Source organism: Mesoplodon mirus (assembly GCF_964341445.2).
Source record: "Mesoplodon mirus genome assembly, chromosome: 5".
In the NCBI taxonomy this organism is placed as follows: Eukaryota; Metazoa; Chordata; class Mammalia; order Artiodactyla; family Ziphiidae; genus Mesoplodon; species Mesoplodon mirus.
This window is the reverse complement of record NC_138980.1, coordinates 83,632,979-83,660,831: the sequence shown is the minus strand read 5'-3', so window position 1 is coordinate 83,660,831 and position 27,853 is coordinate 83,632,979. Positions and strand designations below refer to the sequence as shown.

At 35.2% G+C, this 27,853-nt stretch overlaps 1 protein-coding gene across 1 annotated transcript in view; it reads left to right on the top strand.

Annotated features, from left to right (window-relative positions):
- SRFBP1 (serum response factor binding protein 1) overlaps positions 1 to 27,853 on the top strand; it is a 62,520-nt gene that overhangs the window by 22,013 nt on the left and 12,654 nt on the right. Inside the window, exon 4 of the mRNA XM_082620613.1 lies at positions 15,650 to 15,721. Within this exon, the coding sequence (XP_082476739.1) occupies positions 15,650 to 15,721 (72 nt within the window). The remainder of the gene's footprint in view (positions 1 to 15,649; positions 15,722 to 27,853) is intronic.

Sequence of the window (27,853 nt, the reverse complement as noted above, 5' to 3'; positions counted from 1 at the left end):
GAATAATTAGGTATGATCAATGTGCTTTTGCATTGTACTTTTAATGATCACTATTAATTGAAAAGTGAAAATAATAGTGAAATAATATATCATCATTGCCCGTTTTGGAAAAAAATAGGATTTATTATTAATTTGATATAATTAGAATAGTTGGGCCTCCCTAAAGATACAGAGTGTCTTGTTATCCATAAAGGATTTTGTGTGTGCATTTAACATTTAGAAATAACATCTGGAAGCTAAATACCAAAATAATCAATTCCCTTGGGACTGTGAATTGGTAACTGATTATATTTCAAAACATTTTTGTTCCTTACTCAGTTTGGCACTATATTTTAAAAACATTTGAATGTAACATTCTAGAATTACTTGATGCACGTTCTTCAAATTATTAACACATAGAAATATATTTAAGAAATAAGTATGTATTTTATTATCATATATACCCTTGAAAAAGATTACTGAAAACTTGAAGGTTCTAGAGAAAATACTTTGAAGGAATTAGAACTTATAATAACAAATAGTTTGACTTTCTTGAGACTTTGAAAGATTGTTCCTTATCCTTTCAGTTAAAGACTGCTCTCTTTTAACACATACCTATACCCTTTAGAGTACCTCCCTATATCTTAGTCATAATTCTAAAATTATAGGGAAAATCTGCCTCAGTCACCTAATACAATTTTCCTAAGGCCTTCTGATGCGTTTCCTAGGTGCTACACTCTTGGGGGAAAAATGTGCTATGAGTTTATGTAATTGTTCATTAAATTTGAGATTTTGTTTCTTTTTTTTTGTTTCCATAACTCTTTGTGGTTGGCTAAGGAAACCTAAACTTGCATGGGTATGTAGATTTAAAAAATTCAGGAGTGAAAAAGTGAATATAATATATTCATACCAAGCTGTAATTTTGTCATTTTTTTATTTGATATACTAAATAATAAAAAATAATACCTATATATATCTCACCTTTTCTAATTATTCTTATTCTTAACATTTTATTCTAAATAAAGTGATTTTAAGTATTTTATTTACTCCTTATAAATTTGCCACGAAATAATGCCCTTTTAAACAAATGTTTGGATTCCACTTCGAAATGGTTAACTTTTATCCCCAAAGTCAGCCATTTTGTTAGAAGAGAATCTCTAGAATGATGAAAGAATCTGTCCACTCTGACTTATTCCTTAGAGTGCAGAAGTGTTCTGTGTAGAATCTTTGGTTTGATATAATTGCTCTGTCTCATTTTCTCTGCCTGCCTCTTTGAACATGACAGAAGTGGGTCATTTTATGTGTCAAGAACAGTTTAAGATCAGGGGAGGGGAGGATTAAAATGTTTTGTTCGGGCTTCCCTGGTGGCGCAGTGGTTGAGAGTCCGCTTGCCGATGCAGGGGACACGGGTTTGTGCCCCAGTCCGGGAAGATCCCACATGCCGCGAAGCGGCTGGGCCCGTGAGCCATGGCCGCTGAGCCTGCGCGTCCGGAGCCTGTGCTCCACAATAGGAGAGGCCACAACAGTGAGAGGCCCGCGTACCGCAAAGAAAAAAAAAAAAGTTCTGTTTTCTAAAAAGTATTTCTATTGTGAGAGATAGGAGTATATCGTGACAAGGTGGTTTTGGAGCTTCATTTGACCAAATTATTTGACGACGTTTATGCTTAGTTAATATCTCTTTTTAAGTAAAATGCAAATCTTTGGACTATTGAATTATGCAAGTTGTTTTTAGCACACTGAAATTGTAATTATTTTTGTGTCAGTAATTATTTTCATATCTTGATGAAAATAATTTATAGTTAAAAGATGAATTCTGTTTAGTTTTTAGAATATGAACATTCAACTTTAAACATGAAAGTCAAGTTGGAAGTAAAATGAGACTGTATAGTAGTCCCTTATCTGCAGGCATGCCAAGACCCTCAGTGGATGCATAAAATGGCAGATAGTACTCAATCCTATAAGTACTATGTTTTATCCTAAACGTAAATACCTGTGATAAAGTTTAATTTATAAATTAGGCACAATAAGAGATTAATAATAAAATAGAACAATTTTAACAATATACTGTAATAAAAGTTATGTGAATGTGGTCTCTCTGTTTAATCAACCCCTTTAACTCTGCCAAAAATGTGGCAGAGGCTTCATCATTGGCAAATGCAGCTTTTCCAGTAATTTTTATATTTTTCAGTCCAAACCTATTACTAAATCTGTGTAGTCATCCCTTACTTGCAGTAAAGCTAGTGTCACTTGTTTCAGTGGATCCCTGGCTGCAGTCTTCCTATAGGCTCAGAGCTTTCTGGTGCAGCACATGGCCGTCAGTTGGAACACGTTTTGTGTTCATGTCTTCCATCCACAGATTTAATGCCTTTTCCATTTTAACTGAGCACTTATCCGTGATTTTTGCAGTTTGAGGTGCAGCAGCAAAACTAGCCTGAATTTCTTTTTCTTCTTCACCATTTCATGGATTGAAGATTTGTTCTTACTGTGGATCTTAGCACCCTCAGCTTAGGATTTTTTTCGTACTAAGTCGAGAACTTCCACCTTTTCACTTAAAGAAAGCACTTTATCGCTTCTTTTTGGCATATTCGAATTGCCAGTGTCACGACTCCAAGGCTCTGTGATACCTCAACAGTCAGTTTGGTAGGAGATGGCTTCTGAGTGACTAACGGGCAAGAAACCTGGACAAAGGGATGATTGATGTACCAGGCAGGACAGGTCAAAATGGCACAAGATTTCATCGCACTACCCAGAATGGTGGTGCACAATTTAAAACTTATGAATTGTTTATTTCTGGAATTTTTTATTTTCGATCTGCCATTTACCATGGGTAACTGAAACCACAGAAAGCAAAACTGCAGATAAGGGGAGACTACTGTACTATTTGTTGATATTTAGTAATTCTTTTAACTGGCTGCCAGCAAAAACCTGACACTGGTAAAATTTCCTAATAGTAAACCTACTTTGTTTTATTATATCATCTTCATAATCAGCAACCTAAGTTAGCTTTTCCTGTTGTCTACCAGACCAGTTCTGATTCCTTGTGGGTATTAAAAGCTTTTTTATCAGTTGGCCTCTCTCTACCTGGCCATTTCTGTCTACATGTTACAATCAATATTATATCCCCTCCACATACTTTGTGCATTCCTGTTGTTAAGTTTCTGTAGCTTTATCTGATAACAAGGCAGAATTCACCACCTCGTACATGCTCTTAACAAAACCAGAGTGAATCATTTTCACATCCTTCACCATCCTCTAAAACAGTGATTTTGTTGGGGGAGGCAGAGGATAAATGCGTGAAGATTCATGCCTGGGGACATACATCATAATGAATGGGATGTTTGTGCGATTTGAGAAAGGTCCCGCAGTGATTCTGGGTATCGTTTTATTTTTCCCGCCATTGAGAGCTACAGCACTGAGGAGAAATTGCCCTGCTACTTCATCTTCATATGTATAGTACTTGGGTGATCAGTTTTTAACAGTCTATTGCAGTGCTTGCTCCTTTGTGTTATGTCAGGTCATTTGCATGTTATTTTGAAAATTAAACTCTTTCTGGTTATTTGTATTTTTAAACAATGCCTGATATTCTGCACAATAGAAGACTCTCAGTAACATATTTCAAATATTAATGTGCACATCTATTACAAATAGATATTTAAAGAGGTTATAGCAAAGTACCATTAAATTTTTCTAATCAAAATGAAGATAAATCTCTATCAAAGTTGTTTGGTAATTTTTTTGTTTCTTTTTCTTATACTCCATCTAATACTAATGCTAGAGACTTTATTATTAGTTCATTTTTAATTTCAGGTTTAAGAATTTGAGTTTCAAATAGTGAGTTTTTTGAACTAAAATCAACAGTATGTTGATAACTTTTAAGATGAGGAAGGGTATAATTACAACAGCAAAGAAGAATAAAGCCATTTGTGTTATTTCCTGAAATTTTTAACAAGTTGGGTTGATATTGTTTTTGTACCATTAACTAATTGTGTGTCGTTGAGTCTGTTTCTTCATTTTAAAACTGGAAATAATTCCTGTCTGACTTCTTTGCTGTGGGGATTAAATAAAATATGCAATATCAGTGTTCCTAGTATAGTACTCTTTTAATAAACTTTTTAAGATTTTGAATCTCTGTAGTCTTTCACTCCATATAAATAGCATAGATGAAATATTATTCAAGATAGCCATTGCCTTCAATACCATTTTTTTTAAGGTAGGCCAAAACTATTCAATGACAGAGTTCTTGAACAGAGATCTTTTGGAGATGTACTATACCACGCAGTCCATCATCATTGTCCGTGTTGCATTGTGAATTTAGACCAGTGTTGAAATCATTCTTATTATTTTAGTTTGTACTGTAGGATCCAAAAAATGAAGGTTTTACCTGATATTGTTTAGTTCTGTACTTTGCCAGAAAAGTTTGCACATTTTTATAATGTCATTTCAGAACCATCCTCATGACCAAAGTACTTTATTTCAGCTCAACAAAAATATACTAGGTCTGTACTTCGTATGCCAAATACTGTGCTAGTTTATAGATATATAGAAATTAATATGGCGTTTGCCCTTGAGAAGCTTATGGTCTAATGAGAGACATGGACATGTAAACAGTTTCACTACAGTGTGTAGAACACTGATAGATGTATTGGAGGAGCACCTCTTAGTACTGCTTTGAGGATTCAAGGAAAGCTTCCTGTAGCATGAAGCTGAGTCTTAAAAAGTGACTGTAACTTCACAAGGTAAGAATGGAGACTTAAATTTATATCGCTTTATCGTGTTTGTTTTGTAAAGGAAATACTTGCAGGATCAAGAGATACAAAGTTTTTAGATTATTTTACTAGTTTACCTAAATGAAGTTATGTGTTAGGTGTGATAGCAATTTAGATTCACATATCAACCTGGTCAAATAATAAACTTGGATGAAAGACATAGTTATTAAATGTACTCTCTTGTAGTTCATTCAGCTGCTGAACAGGAGCAGTGTTTACTGGCAGGTCTGATTTATGCTATACCCAATACTGAGATAACTGAGATACTCAGTTTAACAATTTATAATGTCTAACAAGTAAAAATAACTTCAGTATCTATTCTGTTAACAAGTATTTTTGAACATTTACCAAATGACATGTTCTTTTTAGGCACTTATGATACACCTGAGGGGGGAAAAATAGAATTTCCTGGTCTTTTGTAATTTATTTTTCTGGGGGATTGGGGAAGAAGACATTATAAATAGGTTAATTATGTATTATGTTAGTGGATGATATACTGTGGAAAAAATAGAGCAGGGTACGAAGGATTAGGAGAGATGATATGAAGTAGTTTGATATATAAGTCTGGAGTGCAGAAGAGAGGTTTCGGCTGGAAAGAGACTTCTGGGAGTTGTTGACATGTATGTGATCTTTAAAGTCATGAAACTGGATGAAATCACTAAATCATAGATAATAGTTAAGAGAAGGATACCAACGACAGAATCTTGGTCTACTGTTAAGGTATTTAGTTAGAGGAGGAACTAGCAAAGAAAGCTAAGGAAGAACAGCCAATAGCATAGGTCCTGTAAGTCAAATAAAGAAAGTATATCAAGGAAAAAGGAGCAATTAACTTACTGAAAGTTGGTAATAGGCCAAGGAAGGTAAGAGTCAAATGCTGTGGATATGTCGAGTAAGAGGAGCACTGAGATATCTGCTCATTAGATTTAGCAACGTGAAGATTGGTCAGTTTAACAAGAATAGCATTGGTGGGGTAAAAGCCTGCTTGAAGTGGCTTTAAGAGAAAATAAAGAGAATCTGGAGGTAGCAAGAATTGTCAAGTGTTATAATTAGGGTGACCATATGGCTAGATTTCCCTGGTGTTCTGGTAATCATCACTTGTCCCAGCATTATTTTTAATAGAGCCTCATTTCACTCTCAAATGGGTCCTGGTTTGAACAACAAATGATATGGTCAGTGTGGTTATAATTTGCTGTCATTACTCTGTTGGACACCCAAATTTGACCAGTAGTATCCTTTCTAAGCCAGCTTTTATGACTTTATGAGAGAACTCAATTCTTCCTTTTCTGGCATAACAAAATTTTGCAGGGATTATACTTTTTCTGCCTCAGATCCATAATCAGCCATTTCTCTAAGAAGGCTTGTTTCATTTTAGTGACATTCAGAAACCAAGAATTGAATAGATCTTCATTGGGGAGAAAGGGAGTGAGAAAGGTAGGTGACCAGTTAGAGAAAGGCATTTCACGATAAGAATTTTAAAAGCAGACGGCCAGCCAAAGATGCTGAGGTGGGAGAATAGGAAATTTATTCAGGGAATTCTGTGTAAAACTGAATGAATGGCATATGAGACTCCTAGAAAAAGTGTATTATGTAATATTAGAAAGAGGCATTGAGACCAGGTAATGAAAGACCAGACTTAAGTTCTTTGGCTTCATTCTGTATTCAAGACAGTGACACAATGGGCCTTGGAGTTAACTGGTTCTGGAAGCAGGAAACCCAGTTATGCTATTATAATCCACACAATCTATAATGAAGTTCTGAGCCTGTGGGTAGGATAATGGTGATCCAAAGGAGGGAACTAAATTCAACAGACACTACAGCAGAGAAAGTGGAAAGGGGGATGAGAGCATAGCAGAAGCATGACGAAGAGGCTCACAGTGTCAGATGACTCTGAGCTGTCTAACCTGAGTAGCAGAGGCTGGAGATGCCATTAATTACCATAGATAACACAGGAATAGGTGAAGGAGGGAGACAAAGATATTTTATTTGGAAAAATCCCTTGGCAATATGATGACAGAGTATAACCTTATTGAAGTTCCATCTGGTACTGTATTTAGGAGACAGTAGAACAATATTTAGGAAATAAGGTTTTTGTTGTCACTGAAGGGTAACCATAATGAGATTCCCATCTGTGGAAACGCATGAATTTGGATGTCAATAGGTCTCTCACGAGTTATTTCAGTTTCTTTATTTCAGAGAAGTGCATTTCTTGCCTCATTTCCAAATAGACAAGAAAAACCTCCAAGAATCCAGACTTTTCTTGGCACCTTGTAATTCCCTGGTATTGGGATTAACCCCTCATAATCTAAGTATCATGTTCAATTTTAATCACATTTTGGAAACTACAAACATGTTTTATATTTTACTGCATTAAAAGCCCAATCTTAGAGCCAATTGGAATTAATGTCAGCTTGATTACTGCCTCCAAGTTACTTTTTGTCTTTACCCAGTGTCCCTCCCCACTGCCTGATATCGAATAGTTTGGTTGCAAACATACTTTCCCCACTCAGCCAGAGACAACATTACACTGGTTATATAGTTATGAGTCAGTATATTCATTTGTTCAAATGAAAGCCTCTGGAGAGAAGGAGACAGCCAAATAATCAAAATTGGGATTAACTAATTTCAATTAAATTTGCCCTTTTGAATATAAGCAAAGCAATAGTATCTGGCACAGTGTGAAATAAAGGAACTGAAATATTCTGATGGATCTGGTTATTAGTGAATGGCTATCTTTAATGCAGGAAACGTGAGCAATGTTAATTTAACGTGATGAAGAAGGAATTTCTACTTTATTACCACTGACAACAGGTTATGGCAAAAAGCAAAATGTGGGGATTCTAGTTTGAGCCCTGTTGTAAAACCTTGAATGAGTCTCTTAAACTTTATTAGGTTATCATTTTCTCTTCTATAAAGTTGAGTGGTTGAGGGTCCCCAAGGTTAAGTGATTTACTAGAAGGATTCACAGGGCCCAAGGGGAAAAAAAAAGCTTTTATACTCAGAGCAACAGTTTATTTCTGTTCAAGGATACAGATTAAAATCGGCAAAAGGAAAAGGCACATAGAGGGAAGTCCAGGAGAAATCAAGCATAAGCTTGTAGATGCCCTCTCCCAGTATAGTCGCATGAACACACTCCTAGCAGTGATGTGTGACCACTTGCAGAGTGTTGCCTACCAGGGAAGCTCAGTTGAGCCTTGGTGTCAGGTTTTATCGGGAGCCAGTCACATAGCCATGAATCATCTACATGACTCACCTTAACTACTCAGACTCCAGCTCCCCAGAGCAGAGACATGATCACCATAAATCACATTGTTAGGGTAAACTGCCTCATCAAATTGGTAAGCCTGTGGCCCAAGGGCTCAGAACTTATTTCCTAGGAACTGGCCAAAGGCCAGTCCTGAAGATAGGTCTTCTCAGGAATGTGCAGAGTTTGAGCAGCCCAGGCCTGCTGAGTTAACCCTTTCCTACACAGGTGTAGAATTATGTGAGAGCTGAAGTCCCTTATAATTCTGATGTTTTATGAATGGATTAGTAACTCCTAGCATATATATTGTAAAGAAGTTAATGCTTTATTTCATCTTTAAGATGGATTGGATAGTTATAAATTTGAAACCTTAAATAAAAGAAACGAGTTATACTGATGCTAGAAATAAACCTGGATTGAATGTCTAAAATAAAAGAATGTATGTCTTATACAAGTCAACACGGAGCCCTGCTCACTGATGAGTAAACTTGTAAGTGGGAAGATGAAGATTTTCAGACTTGAGTTATTTTAAGGAAATCTAAGGGAAAATACTTAAGCTCAGCTTCAGAAACTAAGTTCAGTTAGCATTTGATTGGTGGCAAATTACTGTTATTTTTAATTTCCCTTTGATGATAAATTTAAACTTTTTTTTTTTTTGCGGTACGCAGGCCTCTCACTGTTGTGGCCTCTCCCGCTGCGGAGCACAGGCTCCGGATGCGCAGGCTCAGCGGCCATGGCACACGGGCCCAGCCGCTCCGTGGCATGTGGGATCTTCCCGGACAGGGGCACGAACCTGTGTCCCCTGCATCGGCAGGCGGACTCTCAACCACTGCGCCACCAGGGAAACCCTAAACATCTTTTTTTATGAAAAATCTTTGCAGCATTTTTGTAAAATAGCTCAGGTTTTACTTGTCCAGTTTAATGTGTCTCTCTTACACTCATTTTAAAGTTGTTTAGTACAGTATTCCATAATTAGCATTTGTTACATAACTCAGGTATCTTCATTTTCCCATTGTTTTTTCTTGACCCATGGTTTTCTAATTGAGAATGGTTTTGTGTTTTTACTTTTGTCATTTTACTTTCTGTCAAACTTTAAAAGTGTTTAAAATTTTCTTTTTTAAGTTGAAATCTAGGTAGGTATCTTTTCCCAAAGTCCATAACATATGACTTTGGTATGAAATTTGCAAATTACCATATGGAATAATGCATCTTATTCTCCATTTGAAATTGCAGAATTATTTGAAATGGTTAAATTCAATTTAAAGTACAGAAAACTCTAAAATTTAAGAGAAATATTTTATCTGAAAAAAGGCATTGGAATTAGTTTCGTATAAAAGAAAGCCAAGTGTTCCTGTCTTAGTCATTTTACTTAGAATTAACCCCATATATTAGGAATGGCATAGTGTAAAATTATCATATAAGCACTGAACTGGTATCTTTTCTTTCACATTTTTATTGGTATTTTCTTAACCATGTTTAAGTCTACTTTTCTGCATTGAGTATGTTTAATGTCTTCAGAATAGGAACAGAGCTGCTATGTAAAAATGTCTTTTGCTGGGTCTAGAAATGGATCTTAGTTTTCCAGTTGGTAATGAAATCTTTTCTCAGAAAGAACAGTCTTGTCTTTTATGGCACCTGCCTGGCTTATTAGCTAATGTGGTTTCCCAGCCATTCACAATATAATATCTACGTTTCAGTGAGTTCTTAAGTAGTATTTGGCCTTCTCCCACTATGAATAAAAATTATGGTAATGTAGAATACTTTTGAGCAGTAAGTCTTCTGTTTTGCAACACTCTAGTAGTCCTAGCTATTTTTTCTAGTATTTTATCTCTTCATTTTTGCTTTTCTAAAGGAAAAACCCACATTGGCAACTAAAAATTCTTTGGAAATTCTGAATTTGACTTGTCTATTGGTAAGAGACTTTACTAACCTCTCACTAAGAAATAGGCATTTAAAATTTTTTCACTCTGCTCCATTTCTGGTGAACAAATGTATTGATATCATTATACTAGGATCAAATAGTCAAAGGTGGATAAGAGACCATTCTCACCCTTGAAGAACTTACACTCTGGGCTCTTCATTCCATTTTCCCATAAAGAAAATGAAAGATTAAGCTTAGTATAAGCATAAATTACTCCCTGACTGTTTTATGTAGTTCCTCAGACCTTTTGACCAGATGGCTTACTACCTAACCATGTTCAAGCTAGCTTAAGCAGAAGTGTTCCCAACAAGCTGGTTCCAACTACTTCCTCTTCTGAGTAGTTAGCCAGAAACCTGGCATTGTTGCAACTCTTTCATGTCCAAGCCTCTAAATACCATTTGTCTTTTAGAGTTCTCTACATTTTACCTAAATGAGGGCTTTTTGGAGTTTTATCCACAAAGCTTGCAATCTTATGTGCTTTTCAAACTCTTGTGGGAAGCCATTCATTTATAATGAAGAGAGTAGATGTATTGTCAGGTAAGGTACCGCAGCCGCAAATCCAGTAAAACATCCATCATCCAAGGCATTCTTTGAAAACTGTGAATTCCTTCAGATCTTTAAAAAAAAAATGAGGGGCTTCCCTGGTGGTGCAGTGGTTGGGAGTCCGCCTGCCGATGCAGGGGACACGGGTTCATGCCCCGGTCCGGGAAGATCCCACATGCCGCGGAGCGGCTGGGCCCGTGGGCCATGGCTGCTGGGCCTGTGCGTCCGGAGCCTGTGCTCTGCAACGGGAGAGGCCACAGCAGTGAGAGGCCCGCGTACCGCAAAAAAAAAAAAAAAAAAATGAATTCCCACTATCCCCTGCAGTTTATATTACTGATCTATTAGACCCTAGTGAATTTTGCTGTAGCAACCGGCTTTCATAATCAGTTTGAAGGGTAATTTATTCTTAAAATATGAGTAAATTAAATTTTGTGGCTAAATTATAACCTATCATTAGAACTACTAAATCCAATCCAAGAATAATGAAAATAGTTGTTTAAGACTTCTTCATTTAAACGTGTATTAGATATTCTGAGTCAGAATGTATATAAATTTAGAATTTGGAGCAATTAAGAGATGATTTGAAAGTCCTCGCAATTTACCATGAACTTGTCAAGTAGACTGCATAGCAGACTCTTAGAAGGATTGAGAAAGGCTGTGGATTAAATTTTGTCTTACATGCTGAAGGGAATACTAACATTTGAGGTGCTGTCTATCCATTTGGAATAACACATCAAAGAGTCTTATTCTGAAAGGCAGTTCATCTCTTCTGAATAAAAGTGTAGGGAGGGAAGAATAACTTCATAATATATATTTTATTGCAATTTTTGCATTGTCTGGTAAACTGCTTGATTTATTAAATTCCTCAGTGTCTAATTAGGATAGTTCTGAACCAAAATTCTAGTTATGGCACAGCATTCCTGTCCATACAGTTTTGTTATTTAAGCACCATTTAAAAATTTTATATGAACTATGTCATAGGAGATAGCATTCCCTTTTAATGACACATATGTTTATATTTAAAATTAAGGTAAAAATGAATTGACCCAAAATACTGAAGTATGAGTAGGGTGATAAGGAAAGTTTAAGCCATCCAAATGCATCTAGATTTTACTTTTATAGTTTTAAGGTAAGTATTTAATTCTGGGCATTATTTATGGTATATGGTGCTTGTCCAAATAATATGGTGTAATGAATTATTTTATAATATGAAGATTGGTGGGAGATAAAACGTATGTATATTAGTTTTCTAGTGCTGTTGTAACAAGTTAACACAAATTTAGTGGCTAAAAACAACACAGATTTATTATCTTACAGTTCTGGAAGTCAGAAGTTTTAAACCAAGTTGTCGACAGAATTGTATCCCTTGTGGAGACTCTTTCAGTTTTAGAGGTCACCTGTGTTCGTTGACTCATGGCCCCTTCCTCCGTCTTCAAGGCCAACAGCACAGCATCTTTAGTTCTCAGTACCTCAGTATCTCTCCCTTTTTCTCCTCTTTCTCTAACTCATACTCTTCTGCTTCCCTCTTAGGAGGAGCCTTGTGGTTACATTAGGCCCACTCTGGGTAATCCAGGATCCCCATTTTAGGATCCTTAACTTAAATACATAATAAAGTCTCTTTGGCCATGTAAGGTAACTTATTCACAGGCTCTGAGCATGAGGACAAAGTTTATGTGTTATTCTTTCTCCTGTGCCCCCACATTTCTTTTAACTCTAGCTCTGCAGATACATACTCATCATCAGTTCTTTTACCAAAATTATCTCTTGCTGGCTGAACTCCTCCTCTAGAAGATTCCTCTGGACAAACACCTGTGTACTGTATTTCCTGAATTCTTGCAAGTTCAAAACTATTTTTTCTAGACCTGATTCTTTAGAGCTATTTGACTGTAAAATTCTTGGCTTACACTTGCTTATATTGAAAATGCTGCTCCATACTTATTTTTGTTTCGTTCTTGATATCTGATACCAGCTCAGTTTTTTCACCCTTATAACTAAATTGATCTTTTTGGCCACAAGCTCTGAAGATTTTTTTCCTTTGTCTTTATAAAGTCTAATAGTTTTACCAGAACAGGTTTCATTATTGATTGTTCCAGGTCTCTTTAAGCTAGGTACATAGTAAACCCTTTTGTTAAATTATTTGGTTGTTTTTTTGCAGAAAGTTGTTTTAGAACTATAGTTTTAAGTACTGGCTTTTGTCTATTGTTTTTCTTCTTCAGAGACTCCGATTACATGTATGTGGGATCATCCTTTGCCACTTTCTTTCTGTCCCTTTTTCTTTATCTTTTTTTCATTTTCTTGACTTTCTTCAGTGTTTTCTTGACTTTGTTCCTTATTGAATTTTTCTTTAAATCTGTTGTCTCTTTCTGAGATAGTTTTTCTTTTCTTGCATTTTATTTCCTAAGCTTTATCAACTGTTGATGCACTTCTGTGTTTTACCTATTTCTCTTCTTCAGTGTTTTAATTTCTCATTTTGCAAATTTTTTTGTATAGGCCCCAACTACTTGTTTGAGGCTCCCTAATGAAGTTTGCAAGGTTATGTTACAGTTGTCTTTTTTTGTTTGTTTGTTTGTTTTTGCGGTACTCGGGCCTCTCACTGCTGTGGCCTCTCCCACCGCGGAGCACAGGCTCCGGACGCGCAGGCCCAGCGGCCCCGGCGCACGGGCCCAGCCGCTCCGCGGCACGCGGGATCCTCCCGGACTGGGGCACGAACCCACGCCCCCTGCATCGGCAGGCGGACTCCCAACCACTGCGCCACCAGGGAAGCCCCAGTTGTCTTTTTGATGTTTAGTTTTTAGGAGAGAATCAGATAAAATGTTTTGATTTACATTTTCTTTTTTCTTCTTAAATTAATTTTATATGAATTTGACTTTTTTTCTTTTCTGAACTGTAGACGTTTCTTATACAGGGCCCACCTTATGTCAGTATGGCAAAGTGACATTTTTTTTAGTGGATAATGAGAAGGAGCACTTGGTTTACATGTATTTTCTTTCGTCTCTGTAGGGTCCTTAATTTCTTTCTTTCCTTTACCTACACTTATCACTAAAGGGAAGTGCACAACCCCTATTTATCTAATTCTCCTCAAAGCAGTGCTTCTTGAGGCTGTTGCCTTCAAAATCACTCACTTTCAAGCCCTTCCTTCTCTGTAGTGCTGTGAATTACCAAGTCTGAGACTTGTGTTCAATACTTTGACGTTTTGTAGTACTTTTTGCTTTCTTGTGGTGCTTTTTGTCTGTCATTTATGCATGTCCTTCACTCCACTCTCTTCTTTTCCTCCTAGTATCTTAGTCTTTGATTCTCTGGCTCTGTATATTCATAAGCTTATAGCAGCAGTGAGAGCTGATGAATTTGGTGTTAGTTTCTCTGCTTATAGGTATTTATTTACTAATAATGCTGAGGGCACGGTTCATGTTTGGTTTTATTTGTACTTGTTGAATTTATTGTTTTGGAGGGAATATGTGGGTGGGTTGAGAGGTAGTATCATTACCTTCTGCACTTACTTAAGTTCATTTTAGCAATAAAATTTAACCAATTCACTCTTTAGGCTGATTTTTGTCTTAGAGTAAAAAAAGGTGCTTGTAGCCAGCCATTGACAAATGTGGGGCAAGTCTTAAAATCTGGATTTTTAGCTATAATTTAAATAGCTTTATTAACTTGAAACTGCTTAAGGGAGGCCATCTCCTAAATTAGCTCATCAAACTTAAAGGCATTTTCAGCCAAAATATGTCACATAATGAATTTTTTTATATATACACACACATACAATTTAAAAATGAGTCCATTATTTATGTACTTTTTATATGGGTTTGTTTTACGTACACATTTTTCACATTTATATTAGTGTACACAAAATGAAATTGAGTTTTTACTCTCAGAAACAGTGCTTTCTGATCTTTTTGACATTAGATCATCATTATCAATACTTGATATTTTTTTTCCATTCTACTCTTCTTCCAAAACTCTAATATAGCTCTTTAATATAGAATTTGTGGTAATTTTTCAGGAGTTACACAAACCAGTATGTACAAGGATAGTCATCACATCCCTATTTATAAAAAGATCAAAAATCAGAAAATGTATTAATGTCCAGTAGTAAGAATTTGGTTAAATAAATAAGAGCAAAAAAACCAAAAGTAGACATTTGCCCTGTTATTAAATCAAGCTAGTTTACAAAATACTATGGTGCTGTTTTTGTTTAAAGTATAATTTAAATATCATTTTCACTTAATGTTTGCACAGTTTTTGTCACATCACTATCCACCTCACTGTCACTCAGTGTTGTTTTAAAATCAACTGATTTTTCTATTTAGCTTTCTTCTAGACAATAATTTTAAAAATGTTCATTTTTTTATGCATATTACAATAACTTGATAACTATTAATGTAGAAAAATTGCATTTTCATATGATCTAAAGTCATCCTTCATTCCCTTAGTGGAATGCATATCAAACTTCTTTTAAAGAAGCTTGTAGAAGGGTGTATAATAAAATTATAACCATGTAAACATTGCTGGTAATTTTACTTATTTTTCTTTCTGTTTTTCTGTGTTTTTTAATTTTCTAAAATAAATCTGGATTAATTCCTTCCATAATAGAAAAGTGTTTTGTGGGTTAGATTTTTTTTTTTTAATCAAGAATTAAGGGACTTCCCTGGTGGCACAGTGGTTAGGAGTCCGCCTGCCAATGCAGGGGACATGGGTTCAAGCCCTGGTCTGGGAAGATCCCACAGGCCGCGGAGCAACTAAGCCCGTGTGCCACAACTACTGAGCCTGCGCTCTGGAGCCTGCAAGCCACAACTACTGAGCCCACGTGCCACAACTGCTGAGGCCCGCGTGCCTAGAGCCCATGCTCTGCAACAAGAGAAGCCACCGCAACGAGAAGCCCACACACTGCAACGGAGAGTGGCCCCCACTCGTCACAACTAGAGAAAGCCCGCATGCAGCCATAAATAAATAGATAGATAGATAGATAGATAAATAAATATTTAAAAGTAAGAATTAAAATTAAGTGTTTCTCTGTAAATCTCTACATTTCTTTATAAATTGATAGAATTGCCAATGTCCTGAAATGTCATTAAAATAAGTAGTAGTTTCTTTAAATAATGGATTTCTTAAAAGCAAAACATGGGAAGGAATTTCTCATATAATAATGACAGTTTAAAATAAGGCTCATAACTAAAATTAGTTTGTTTTATTCTTTTACAGGAGTTGAAACCTGATATAGTAACTAAATCTGCTCTTGGTGATGATATCAACTTTGAAAAAACCTGCAAAAAGGTACTTCTGCAAGGGGTTGTATTTCTTTTAGGAAAAGTTCCTTATTTGTATTGTTGACCTACTTTTTTCCTTTCACTTTTTTCCTTGAAGAGAAAACTTACCAAAAGCCAGTTACTAAAAAATCAATCAGTCAGTCAGTCAATCACCTGGTGTGATTATTTTTTAAAAAAACCAGTTACTATTAGTGTACAATGATTTTCCCCATTTGAGCTCTACTACTGCCACCAAAAAATATTTTTATGGTAATTTATGAATTTTGCTTTGCTGTGATACCACACCCTCAAGGACCTTAAAGGTATGTTGAAGTTAATGTGGCATTTGTGTGTTAGATAGCAGTTGGTCTGTTAATCTTACAAATTAGAATAAAGACTCTTTATTCTTTCCAAATAGTTTTTATGAATATTTTATTTAATCCCTGTATTTACCCTATGAAAATTATTTTTACCCCCTTTTTGTAAGTAAGGAAACTGAAGCTCAGAAAGAATGAAGTGAGCTAATTAAGGGTATGCCACTGTTAGGTGCACAGTTAGGACTTTTACCCAGATCTTCTGCTCCTTGCATTTGCGTCACTTGCTTCATCCTTTGTATTTCCTCTTTTTCATTTCTACCCACTTTGCTAAAGGCTATGTGACAGTTCCACCAGAGAACAGATTTTTGGATTAATTGATTTTTATAACTCTATTACATTTCTTTTTTCACTTTTCTTCACACTTGCTCTAATCTGTATTATTTCTTCCTCTTGAATTTGTGCTTACTTTGCTCTTTCTCTAGTTTCTTAACGTGGAAGCTTAAATTACTGATTTAGACCTTTCTTTTTTCCTAATGTAAGCATTTTAATGCTATAAATATCCCTCTAAGCACTGCTTTAGCTACATCTTATAAATATGGTATGTTATATTTTATTTTCTTTGAGTTTAAAATGTTTTAAATTTCTCTTGAAATTTCACCTTTAACCTATGGTTTAATTAGAAGTACATTGTTTAATTTCTGAACAATCGGGGGTTTCCAGGTATCTTTTCATTAGTTTTCTTTATGATCCATGTGCATACTCTTTATGATTTTTATTCTTTTAACTTTATTATTTGTGTTATTTTCCAGAGTATGGCTTATCTTGGTGAATATTTCATGTGCACCTGAAAACAATATTATTATATTGGGATCAGTGTCCTATAAATGTCATTTAGGTCAAACTGATTGATGGTGTTGTTCAGGTGATTTTACATCTTTACTGACTTTCTACCTACTTGTTTTATTGTTGACTAAGAGACGTGTGTTGGAATCTCCAACTGTAAATGTCAATTTTCCTATTCCAGCCTTAAGGAAAAAAATACTCTGATTCTACATTTATGTACACTAGCACTCACCTCTCTGCAATTCACTGATTTTAGCCATGTTAAATTTTAAAGCATTTTATTTTAAGAAGGCCAGAACATGAAAGTTTTTGTACGTTTGAGGGGAGGGAAGATTTGTTGTTGTCACAGTCCTTGTCATGAAGGCAACACCAAAGTCATGAGCATAATTTTACAAACAGCTTCCTTATTTTATACTAACATGATTTTGTAGTAAATATTCTTATTTCATAGCATTCATTCATAGAGAGGAAAAAATTTTAGTTCTGTTATAGTTTTTAACTTGTGTCTTGGTCTATCTATATTTCTGACAAAATAATGACATGTTAAAAAGAATAGTGGTAATTGTATAAAAATATGGTAGAACATATTTGTTTTCTCTTGAGAGTTTAAAAAAATAATAATTTAAGGTTTTTACCAGAAAAAATTTTTTGAATTTTCTGGTTGCTGCATTCTAAAAGTATTTCAATAATATTTAATTTGTGATGAGAATAAAAAGCAATTTATTTTTAGTTGGCTAATACTATGTTTCCATTTAAATTTCAACACTAAAACTTGACAATATTATTTAATTTTAACTTGAAATATTCAAAATAAAATATCCTTTGTCTTTTTTTTTTTTAACTTTTCAGCAGATTTTTTTCACTTTGGAAGGTTACTATTAGTTGATGTATGTGTAATATTTGTAGTATCAGGTTTTTTTTACGGTATCTTCTTTCATTTACAGCCCTTTGTTAAAGCTTCCATTGTGTGAAATGTCATCCTAAAAATGGGGAAATGTGTCTATATTCGCTTATCCATTTTTATTTTGTAATAGTAAATTCATTTGCATATTACTATATTTGTAGTCATGAGACTTATAATATTCACATAGAAAGTTTAGTATCTAACTGAAATATTGTCAAGCAAAACCTGATTGCATTTCTGCCCTTCCTCCAAACAGAAGGAAGGAAAGGGAGGTGGAGAAGGAGAAAAGGAAAACAGTTCTGTTTCATCAGAGTTCTTGATGGAACCCTTGAGGATTTAGAGCCAAGGGAAATTGCCTTGTTTAAAATGATTTCAGATTCCTCCCAAGCTATTTGATTTCAACTATTTTGCTACTGTTTTATGTCATTTGTGATATTCTTTGATTGGATTCATGTTCTGTATCAAAATATGTTAATAAATTAAACCTCTGGAATAAAAATGAGGCAAGTAGCAGTGTCATGGAGAGAAAACTGATTAGTTTGCCATAGGAAGGGAGGTTAGTGAAAGGTGACCAAAGAGGAAATAAGGCTATTACATAGAGCTCTGTACATTTGAAGCTGTCTGACCATCAGAATAGAGCAGAACAAACTAATTTGTGTAACTTCTTAGAGCTTGCACAATTCTTCCATATACATTATTACCTCAATTGATCTTACAACAGTGATCTCATATGGAAAACACTCATGTGTGCACATGCATGTGTGTAGTAATACTAGTAGTGTCTTCATTTTCCAAATTCAGAAAGGGGTTAGAAAGATTAAGTAGCCAGTTAATATTTGTACGAGAGTTTTAAAGCTAGAGAGTTTGGGGACTAGAACTGTGACATTTCCGGACAATTATTGCCAGAATTTCAAGGGCTTCTCAATTCAAAACATCTGTTATATGCAGAGCAATCAGCTAAGCACTATGGAAAAAAGGAAGGAAATAGAACACAGTTATATTAAACAGCTACAGGATGAGAGGAAGCAAATTAATATTTGTTAATATCTACCAGTTGCCTGACTCGTTAGATGCTTTATATACGTTAGCTTTCTCAGGGAAGATGATGATAATCTTATTTAACAGATGAGACAATGGGCCCAGAAAGGTAAAATATACCTATGGTCATAGGTAGTCAGTAGGAAATGTCAGATCCAAGTTCTAAACCCTGGTCTCTGCCTACAAAATGAAAGTTTAGGACAAAAGGATGGAATAAGTCCCACATATGTAAGACTGCATTTTGGAAATCATGGTGTTGTAGGGATTTTAAGAGTTCATTGAATACAGAAAAGTCTCCCATTCTTTTAAATGTGGACTCTAAACTGTATTTTGCTTTGTTTGCCACAGTTCTTCTGATCCAGCTGAATAGACTGTTTCTTATTATATCTCTAAATGTTTTTAATAAATACAAATATGAATGTGTTGGTTTATATCATTAGGTAAAACCTGGAATTGAATTTAAGTCCAGTTAATGTTAAAAAGTATGCTACTAGCATTCTACCTGTACTAGTTCATTTAGCGTCAGTTTGTTTTAAGGCAACATTAAAACATGAACAAGGAATGAACATGGTGTGTAAGAGAGCTTTTTCATTTTTAGACTCTTGTTTATATTTACATGTACGTTCTCAAAATTCTTTTCAAAATTGAACACCAAATGCTTTGTGTTCACAGTAAATACCCATATGCCAAAATAAAATGTGTCCTTTAAAAAGTGAGGTGTTTTCCTTTTTTAATTTAATTTATTTGAAATGGAAGAAACTGGAGGTGTATGAAAACCACAGTTTCCTGAGAATTTTCCAAGGCAAACACTGTGTCAACTTCAAGTAATGAAAGCTGTGGTTTCCTTCATATCCCCCAATATTGTGAAGATTGTTTCATGCATGTGTAAAAACTATTTGTTAATAGCGATTACTTAGCCTTTTAAGCTTCAAAATAATTTCGTTTAAATTTAAGAAGTATGGCAGTATTTGAATTCTTTCATAACCTCCACATTTTCAGTCTCTCCTATGAAGTTTATCACATTCCACCTTGGGTTAGTTATTTGTGCATTTGTTGTAACCTTTTAAATTAGTGCAAGATCATGAACCTCAAAAGATGGTGTTTGTGTCCTTATGTGTAAGACTGTGCCTTCACATAATAAGGCATATTTATGTAAATATAAATATCTGTAAATATAAAGAGGGAGAAACTAAGTGAGGAAGGAAGATGGACAGGAAAGAAGTAAGGAGGGATAAAGAATATGAAGTCCCTCATAACAGGGACTGTTGTACTGACTCTTGTGAGTTCCTACACTTAAGCTCAGTGCCTTAAGCAAAATGTAGACATCTCACATTGCAGCAGAGACCCAAAACACTGCCAAAGGTATGAACCTGAGCCCTCTTGATTAACAAGCCTCTTTTCTTATGTTTATATTTAATTTCTTTACAAAAAGATTTGAGGGAGGATTGGAGTTGGGTCACAAAATGAGGGAAAGTTATCTCGAATAGTTTAGAAGAAAACTTTTTGAGAATACTAGACTGAATTCAGAAACCTGACTTTGAATTCTAGCTTGTTCCTAACTGGCTAAGTGGTCTTGAAATCAAGTCAATACTGTTAGGCTAATTGTTAGATAAAATCTTTGGTCTATATTCCCTTTACCTCTTTAACCCCTTGTTAAAATTTGAACTTAAAAAATTAAATGAATGATTTCTAATTGCTTTCTTAAGAATAAAATTAAACAAAGGTTTAAAGTGTTAAATTTGGGGCTTCCCTGGTGGGGCAGTGGTTGAGAGTCCGCCTGCCGATGCAGGGGACACGGGTTCGTGCCCCGGCCCGGGAAGATCCCACATGCCGGGGAGCGGCTGGGCCCGTGAGCCATGGCCGCTGAGCCTGCGCGTCCGGGGCCTGTGCTCCACAACGGGAGAGGCCACAGCAGTGAGAGGCCCGCGTACTGCAAAAAATAAATAAATAAATACATAAATAAAGTGTTAAATATGACAAATTTTTATTAGAGAAATTTAAACATTTATTTAAATGATTGCTGTAATTTATAAAATTTGGTATTTTTAACTAAGACTTTTTCCAAATCAAACATTTTAAGAACTACAGGCATACCTCAGAGATATGGGGGCTCAATTTCAGACCACCTCAGTAAAGCAAATAACCGCAATAAAGCAAGTGATAAATTTTTGGTTTCTCAGTGCATATAAAAGTTATGTTTACACTGTACTGTAGACTATTAAGTGTGCATTATGTCTAAAACAATGTACGTACCTTAATTTAAAAATACTTCATTGCCAAAAAGTGCTAACCGTCATGAGTCTTCAGCAAGTTGTATTCTTCTTGCTGGTGGAGGGTTTTGCCTTAAAGTTGATGGCTGCTGACTGATCAGGGTGGTTGGTTGCTGAAGTTTGGGTGGCTGTGGTGATTTCCTAACATAAGACAACAGTGAAGTGTGCTGCATCGATTGCCTCTTCATTTCAGAAACAATTTCTCTGTAGCAGGCAGTGTTGTTTGATAGCATTTTACCCACAATAGAACTTCTTTCAAAATTGGTGTCAGTCCTCTCAAACACTGCTGCTGTTTTATCAACTAAGTTTATATTATATTCTAAGTCCTTTGTGGTCATTTCAGCAATCTTCACAGCATCTGCACCAGGAGTAGATTCCATCTCAGGAAATGACTTTCTTTGCTCATCCACAAGAAGCAATCCCCATATATTCAACTTTTATCATGAGATTGCAACAATTCAGTCACATCTTCACTTCCAATTCTAGTTCTCTTGCTGGTTTCACCACATCTGCAGTTACTTCCTTCACTGAAGTCTTGAACCTCTCAAAGTCATTCATGAGGGTTAGAATCAACTTCTTCCAAACTCCTGTTACTGCTACTATTTTGACCTTTTCCCATGAATCATGAATGTTTTTAATGGCATGTAGAATGGTGAATCCTTTCAAGAAGGTTTTCAACTTACTTTGCCTAGTTCCATAGGAGGAATCACTAGCTATGGCAACTACAGCCTTATGAAGTGTATTTCTTAAAGAAGACTTGAAAGTTGAAATGACTCTTCGATCCATGGGGTTGCAGAATGTGTGTTGTGTTAGGAGGCATGAGAACAACATGAATCTCGTTGTACCCCTCCATCAGAGCCCTGATGACCAGGTGCATTGTCAATGACCAGTAATATTTTGAAAGGAATCTTTCTCTGAGCAGTAAGTCTCAACAGTGCGCTTAAAATATTCAGTTCATTAAGCCCTGTTATAAACAGATGTGCTGTCTCCAGACTTTACTATTCCATTTAGAGAGCCTGGGCAGAGTAGATTTAGCATAATTCTCAAGGGCCCTAGGATTTTCGGAGTGGTAAATGAACACTGGTTTCAGCTTCAGTCACCAGCTGCGTTAGCTTCTAACAAGAGTTGTCAGCCTGTCCTTTGAAGCCAGGCATTAACTTCTCCTTTCTAGCTATAAAAGGCATCTTCTTCCCAAAAAGGCTGTTTCTACGTTGAAAGTCTGTTGTTTAGTGTAGCCACCTGCATTGTTTATCTTAGTCAAATCTTCTGGATAATATGCTACAGCTTCTACGTCAGCACTTGCTGCTTTACCTTGCACTTTGATGTTGTGGAGATAGCTTCTGTCCTTAAACCTCATGAACCAAACTCTCCTAGCTTTCCTTCTTCAGCTTCCTCACCTCTCTCAGCCTTCAAAGAGCCGAAGAGAGTTAGGATCTTGCTCTGGATTAGGCTTTGGTTTAAGGAAATGTTGTGGCTTTTGGTTTAATCTTCTATCTAGACCACTAAAGCTTTCTGTGTTATCAGCAGTGAGGCTGTTTTGCTTTCTAATCATTTGTGTGTTCACTGGAGTAGCCCTTTTAGTTTCCTTCAAGAACTTTTCCTTTGCATTTACATCTTGGCTAACTGTCTGGGGCAAAAGGCCTAGCATTCAACCTATCTTGGCTTTCAGCATACCTTCCCCACTAAGCTTAGTCCTTTCTAGCTTTTGATTTAAAGTTAGAGACGTGACTCTTCCATTCACTTGAATACTTACAGGCCATTGCAGGGTTATTAATTGGCCTAATTTCAGTATTGTTTTTGTCTCAGGGAATAGGGAGGCCCAGAGAGAGAGACCGGGGAACATCTCAGTGTTCAGTGGAGCAGTCAGAACATCAGTTGTTTGTTTTCTTATATGAGCATGGTTTTTGGCACCCCAAACAGTTACAATAGTAACATCAAAGATCAGTGGTCACAGATGGCCATAACAAATATAATAATAATGAAAAAGTTGAAATATTGCAGGAATTACCAAAATGTGATGCAGAGACACAAAGTGAGCAAATGCTGTTGGAAGAATGGTGCCAATAGACTTGATAGACACAGGGTTGCTACAAACGTTCAATTTGTAAAAAAACCATAATATCTGTGAAGTGCAATAAAACAAAGCACAATAAAACAAGGTATGCATGTACATGTATAACATCTTTTATTCGTCTTATAAGAATGAAAACTTAAACCCTGAGTATTTATAAAGCATATTACTAATGTGTATGTCATCAACAGTTTTTCCATTTGCACAGTTTTTTCCCCATTAGAATATTTTTTTCTACTCCCCAAATCATGAGCTACTCAGATTTGCAAATCAGTAACAGACCATCAGGAACAGATATGAATTAATTAAATATAGCTAGCAAATAAATAAAAGGAATTTTTTGTCTACGATGCTTCTGTTTGCAAAGATTCCTTTACAAAGGGAAGAGGCTTAAATTTTTAGGCGTTTTTGCATTCTAACTATCATTGCCTGCCTCTAACTGCATGACTTCAGGCAGGTCATTTACCATCTCTGGCTTTTGTTTTTTTCTCATTTCTCTAATAAGCAGCTCTTCCAGATCAAACATTCTGGTAATGCATTTCAGTCCCCCTTCAAAATTCTTACTTCATCAGATATGAAAATGACAGGGCTGTCCTCTCTATGTATGGTTTTGTTTTGCCTAAAAAAAAATAAAAAATAAATATTTTGTACCCCTCACACAATCTCAGCAAGATTTTTATGGTATTTCTGCACTGTATTATTATTATTTTTTCATATTCTTAAACAACTCTGACATTGTCATATTTCATTATAACAAGAATAGTTCATTCCCTAAGATATTTAGCAGTGATGTTGTATACCTAGCTGTATCAAAATTCCAGTTTATAAAAATTAGAAGCAGTAGGGACATATTGAAATGTTCATACACAAATACCATTGTGGTACAAATTGGGTATGACACATACCTACAAGACAACATTTTCGTTAAATAGATTCCAGCTAAGTGAAACTTGAGAAACCATTTCTTTTTTCTTTTTCTTTTTCTTTTTTCTTTTATTCTAAAGATGCTAATATATTTAAATATTTTGGTAAAAGTTTTGGTTTTTGTTTCTAGCTTTATTGAGATATAAATTGACATAACATTGTATAAGTTTAAGGTAAACAACGTGATGGTTTGATATAAATATATAGTATGAAATGATTACCATAATAAAGTTAGTTAATACATCCAGCACCTTACGTAATTTGTGTGTGTGTGTGGTGAGAACATTTAAGATTGACTCTTAGCAACTTTCAACTATTTGATAAAGTATTGTTATCTATAGTCACCATGCTGAATATTAGATCCCCATAACTTAATTATCTTGTAACTAAAAGTTTGTACCTTTGACTAACTTCTCCCAGTCCCTGACAACCACCATTCTGCTCTCTGCTTCTATCATTTTGGCTTTTTGTAGATTCCACATATAAGTGATACTGTGCTGGATTTGTCTTTCTGTATCTGACTTATTTCACTTAGCATAATGCCAGATCCATCCATGTTGTCACAAATGGAAGGATTTTCTTCTTTCTCATGGCTGAATAATATTTTGTTGTATATATACTATACCTTCTTTATCCATTCATCCCTCAGTTGGCACTCTGGAGGAATTTTGATAGGGATTGAGTTGAATCTCTAGATGGCTTTTGATAGTAGAGACATTTTAACCATATTAATTCTTCCATTCCATGAACATGGGGTATCTTTGCATTTATTTGTGTCTTCCTCAATTTCTTTAATCAAAGTCTTATAGTTTTCAGTGTACAGATCATTTACCTCCTTGTATTTTGCTGTTTTTGATGGTAGTGTAAATAGGATTGTTTTCTTTATTTTTCTTTCAGATATTTTGTTGTTACTGTGTAGAAGTGCAACTGATTTGTGTATGTTGGTTTTGTATCTTGTAACTTCACTGAATTTGTTTATTATTTCTAACAATTTTCTAGTGGAATATTTAGGGTTTGCTGTGTATAAGATCATGTCGTCTGTATTCAGAGACCATTTTACTTCTTCCTTTCCAATTTGGATGCCTTTTATTTCTTTTTCTTTCCTAACTGCTCTGGCTAAGACTTCCAGTACCATGTTGAATAAAAGTGGTGAGAGTAGGCACCCTTGTCTTGTTCCTGACTCTAGAGGAAAAGATTTCAGCTTTTCATTGTTGGGAATGATGTTAGCTCTGTGTTTGTTATACATAATCTTTGTTAAACTGAGGTATGTTCCTTTTATACCCAATTTGTGGAGAGCTTTTATCATGAAAGGATGTTGAATTTTGTCTTTTTGTCCATCTATTGAGAGGATCATGTGATATTTCAGCCTTCATTCTATTAATGTGGTACATCATGTATATTAATTTGTGGATATTGAACCATCTTTGCATCCCATGGTTAAATCCCACTTGATTATGGTGTATTATCATTTTAATGTGCTGTTGAATTTGATTTGCTAGAATTTTGTCTAGAATTTTGCATCTTTATTTATCAGGGGCATTGGCCTGTAGTTTTCTTTTCCTGTAGTGTCCTTATATGGCTTTGATGTCAGGGCAATGCTGGCTCATAAAATGAGTTTAGTAATGTTCCCCCCCTCTACGTTTTTTTTTGGAAGAGTTTGAAAAGGATTGGCATTAATTAGAGAAGCCGTTTATTTTCAACCCATTCTTCTTCTTATGTTCTTTTAAACAATTGTATTCCTACCAATGGAGTAGTGTTTATCCTAGCCACTGTTAAGGACATGGACACTGCCTCATAGTATAAACTAGATTTTATATTTATAGCTATTCAAAACTTACCCAGAGATACAAAATTGTTCTCTGGTATGGAGTGATTACAGGAAGTTAAATGCCCACACCTCTTAGATTTCCTAAGTAAGCCACATTGTCATCACATACTAGCTGTCAAACTAAGAAGCATAAAGAATGAGAATATGTTTTATATCTTATGTTAAAGTACCTACTTTTATCAACAAAGTACTTTCAAGAGAATAATACTTTTATTTGCTGATACCATTAAGTGTTTTCTTTAAAAACACAAATTACGTACAATCACGGAACCTAAAGCTGTGGTATACATAATTCTGCTTATTAAATTGTTATATAATCATACCTGATTAGTAACTACTTAATTTTATAGTGCTATATAGCTTGTAGACTCAAGCCTTCATGTTCTTCTTTGAACTCACTGCTGATACATACGGGTGCATAAGCAATATACTGTACAACTCCAGTTGTGACAACTACAGCGTGAATGTCAACCCTGGGATTATGCAACACAATGGCTATTTTTTTAACCAATCTCACTTCTTATTAACCTGTATTCTCCCCAAATAAGTTCGCCACAGTTATAGAGGATGACATATAAGAATAACATCTTCGTTTATTAGCCTAATACATAATTGTACAATTTTAAATCTTATTCTAGAGCCCCCCCCACCTTTTTTTTTTAAGAGGATTTACTGAAATTAGATCACTAAGTCACAGTTAACTCTGGGATATCTTCCAGGGCAGAGAAACAGCATTGCTAAGTAAATTCAAAGAAAAAATGATTCCTATCAAAGCAGTATTACTTTGAGTCAACACTAGACACAACACCCAAGTATTACCACTGTTCTTCTAAAACTTTATAACTAAGATGGAAAGATATAACTAGCTCTGGAAAGAAAAATACCCAGTTCATTAAAGCTTTTAGGAAGTGGTCAAAGCAGGGATTTGGTAACAGTAGTAAATATGGTTTTGAACAATTATACATGAATACATTTAGTCAAAATCTATTTCGTATTCCCAGAACTTCTTATCTAAAACGTGAAATTAACTCACCTGATAAAAATAATTACTTTCTAGTTTATCTGCTTTACAGATACAGTTGTTCATACATCAGGAATTTTCTTTGAAGTGAATTGAATTTTTAGTAGCTACTCAGGAAATATACTGAAAGAAACAGTTAAAGAAAAAACAGATGCTATTGGAATGTCTTTTTCCCTTGTAACCTGAGGAAAGATTCCTGGGGTGTGTATAACGTTTGTCAGGACTAGTTGTTTTTGTTGTCACTGTTATTATTTTTGCATATAAATGTTCTAGAATTAGTCCTGAGGATTAAGACATACTGCTTCTGCACTGAATACCAAATTGTTTCTACTAAGCTGGAATCTCTTATTATGTCAGCGTTCAGGAAGCACATTTACTGCATTTAGTGCTATAACCTGTTGCCTCGATTTGGCAACAAAAGTCTGTCATGGCAGTGTTTTTGTTTTAAATTCAACTTTTAAACATGATGAGCCTGCTAAAAAAATTTGTTTTCTGATTTCCTCAGTTTTTAGTTTACCTTCACTGAGGATTCTACTTGCATGTGATGTAGAGCAACATTACACTCTTTCTGTAAAGGACAGTATTGTAAATATTTTAGGCTTTCTAGGCCTTACAGTCTTTGTCACAACTACTCAACAATGCCATTGTGACATAGTGCAGCCATAGATAGTATGTGAATGAATGAATTTGGCTGTATTCCCATAAAACTTTATTTTTGTGAGAAGCTGGCCCATGGGCCAGTTTGAAAATCAAATAGTTCTACAAGATTTTTTTGTGAAAATGACAGTTCTCTCTATTGGTCTTTCCCCACTTTCAAGTTCAGTTGATTCTGACAGGATTTACCCCCACATAAGTATGTTTATATTTGTACATTTGAAGCATTAGCGACTTCCTGCTGTGGTTTATAAGGATTTAGATCTCTTTCCTCCTTCAGCCCCTGTGTC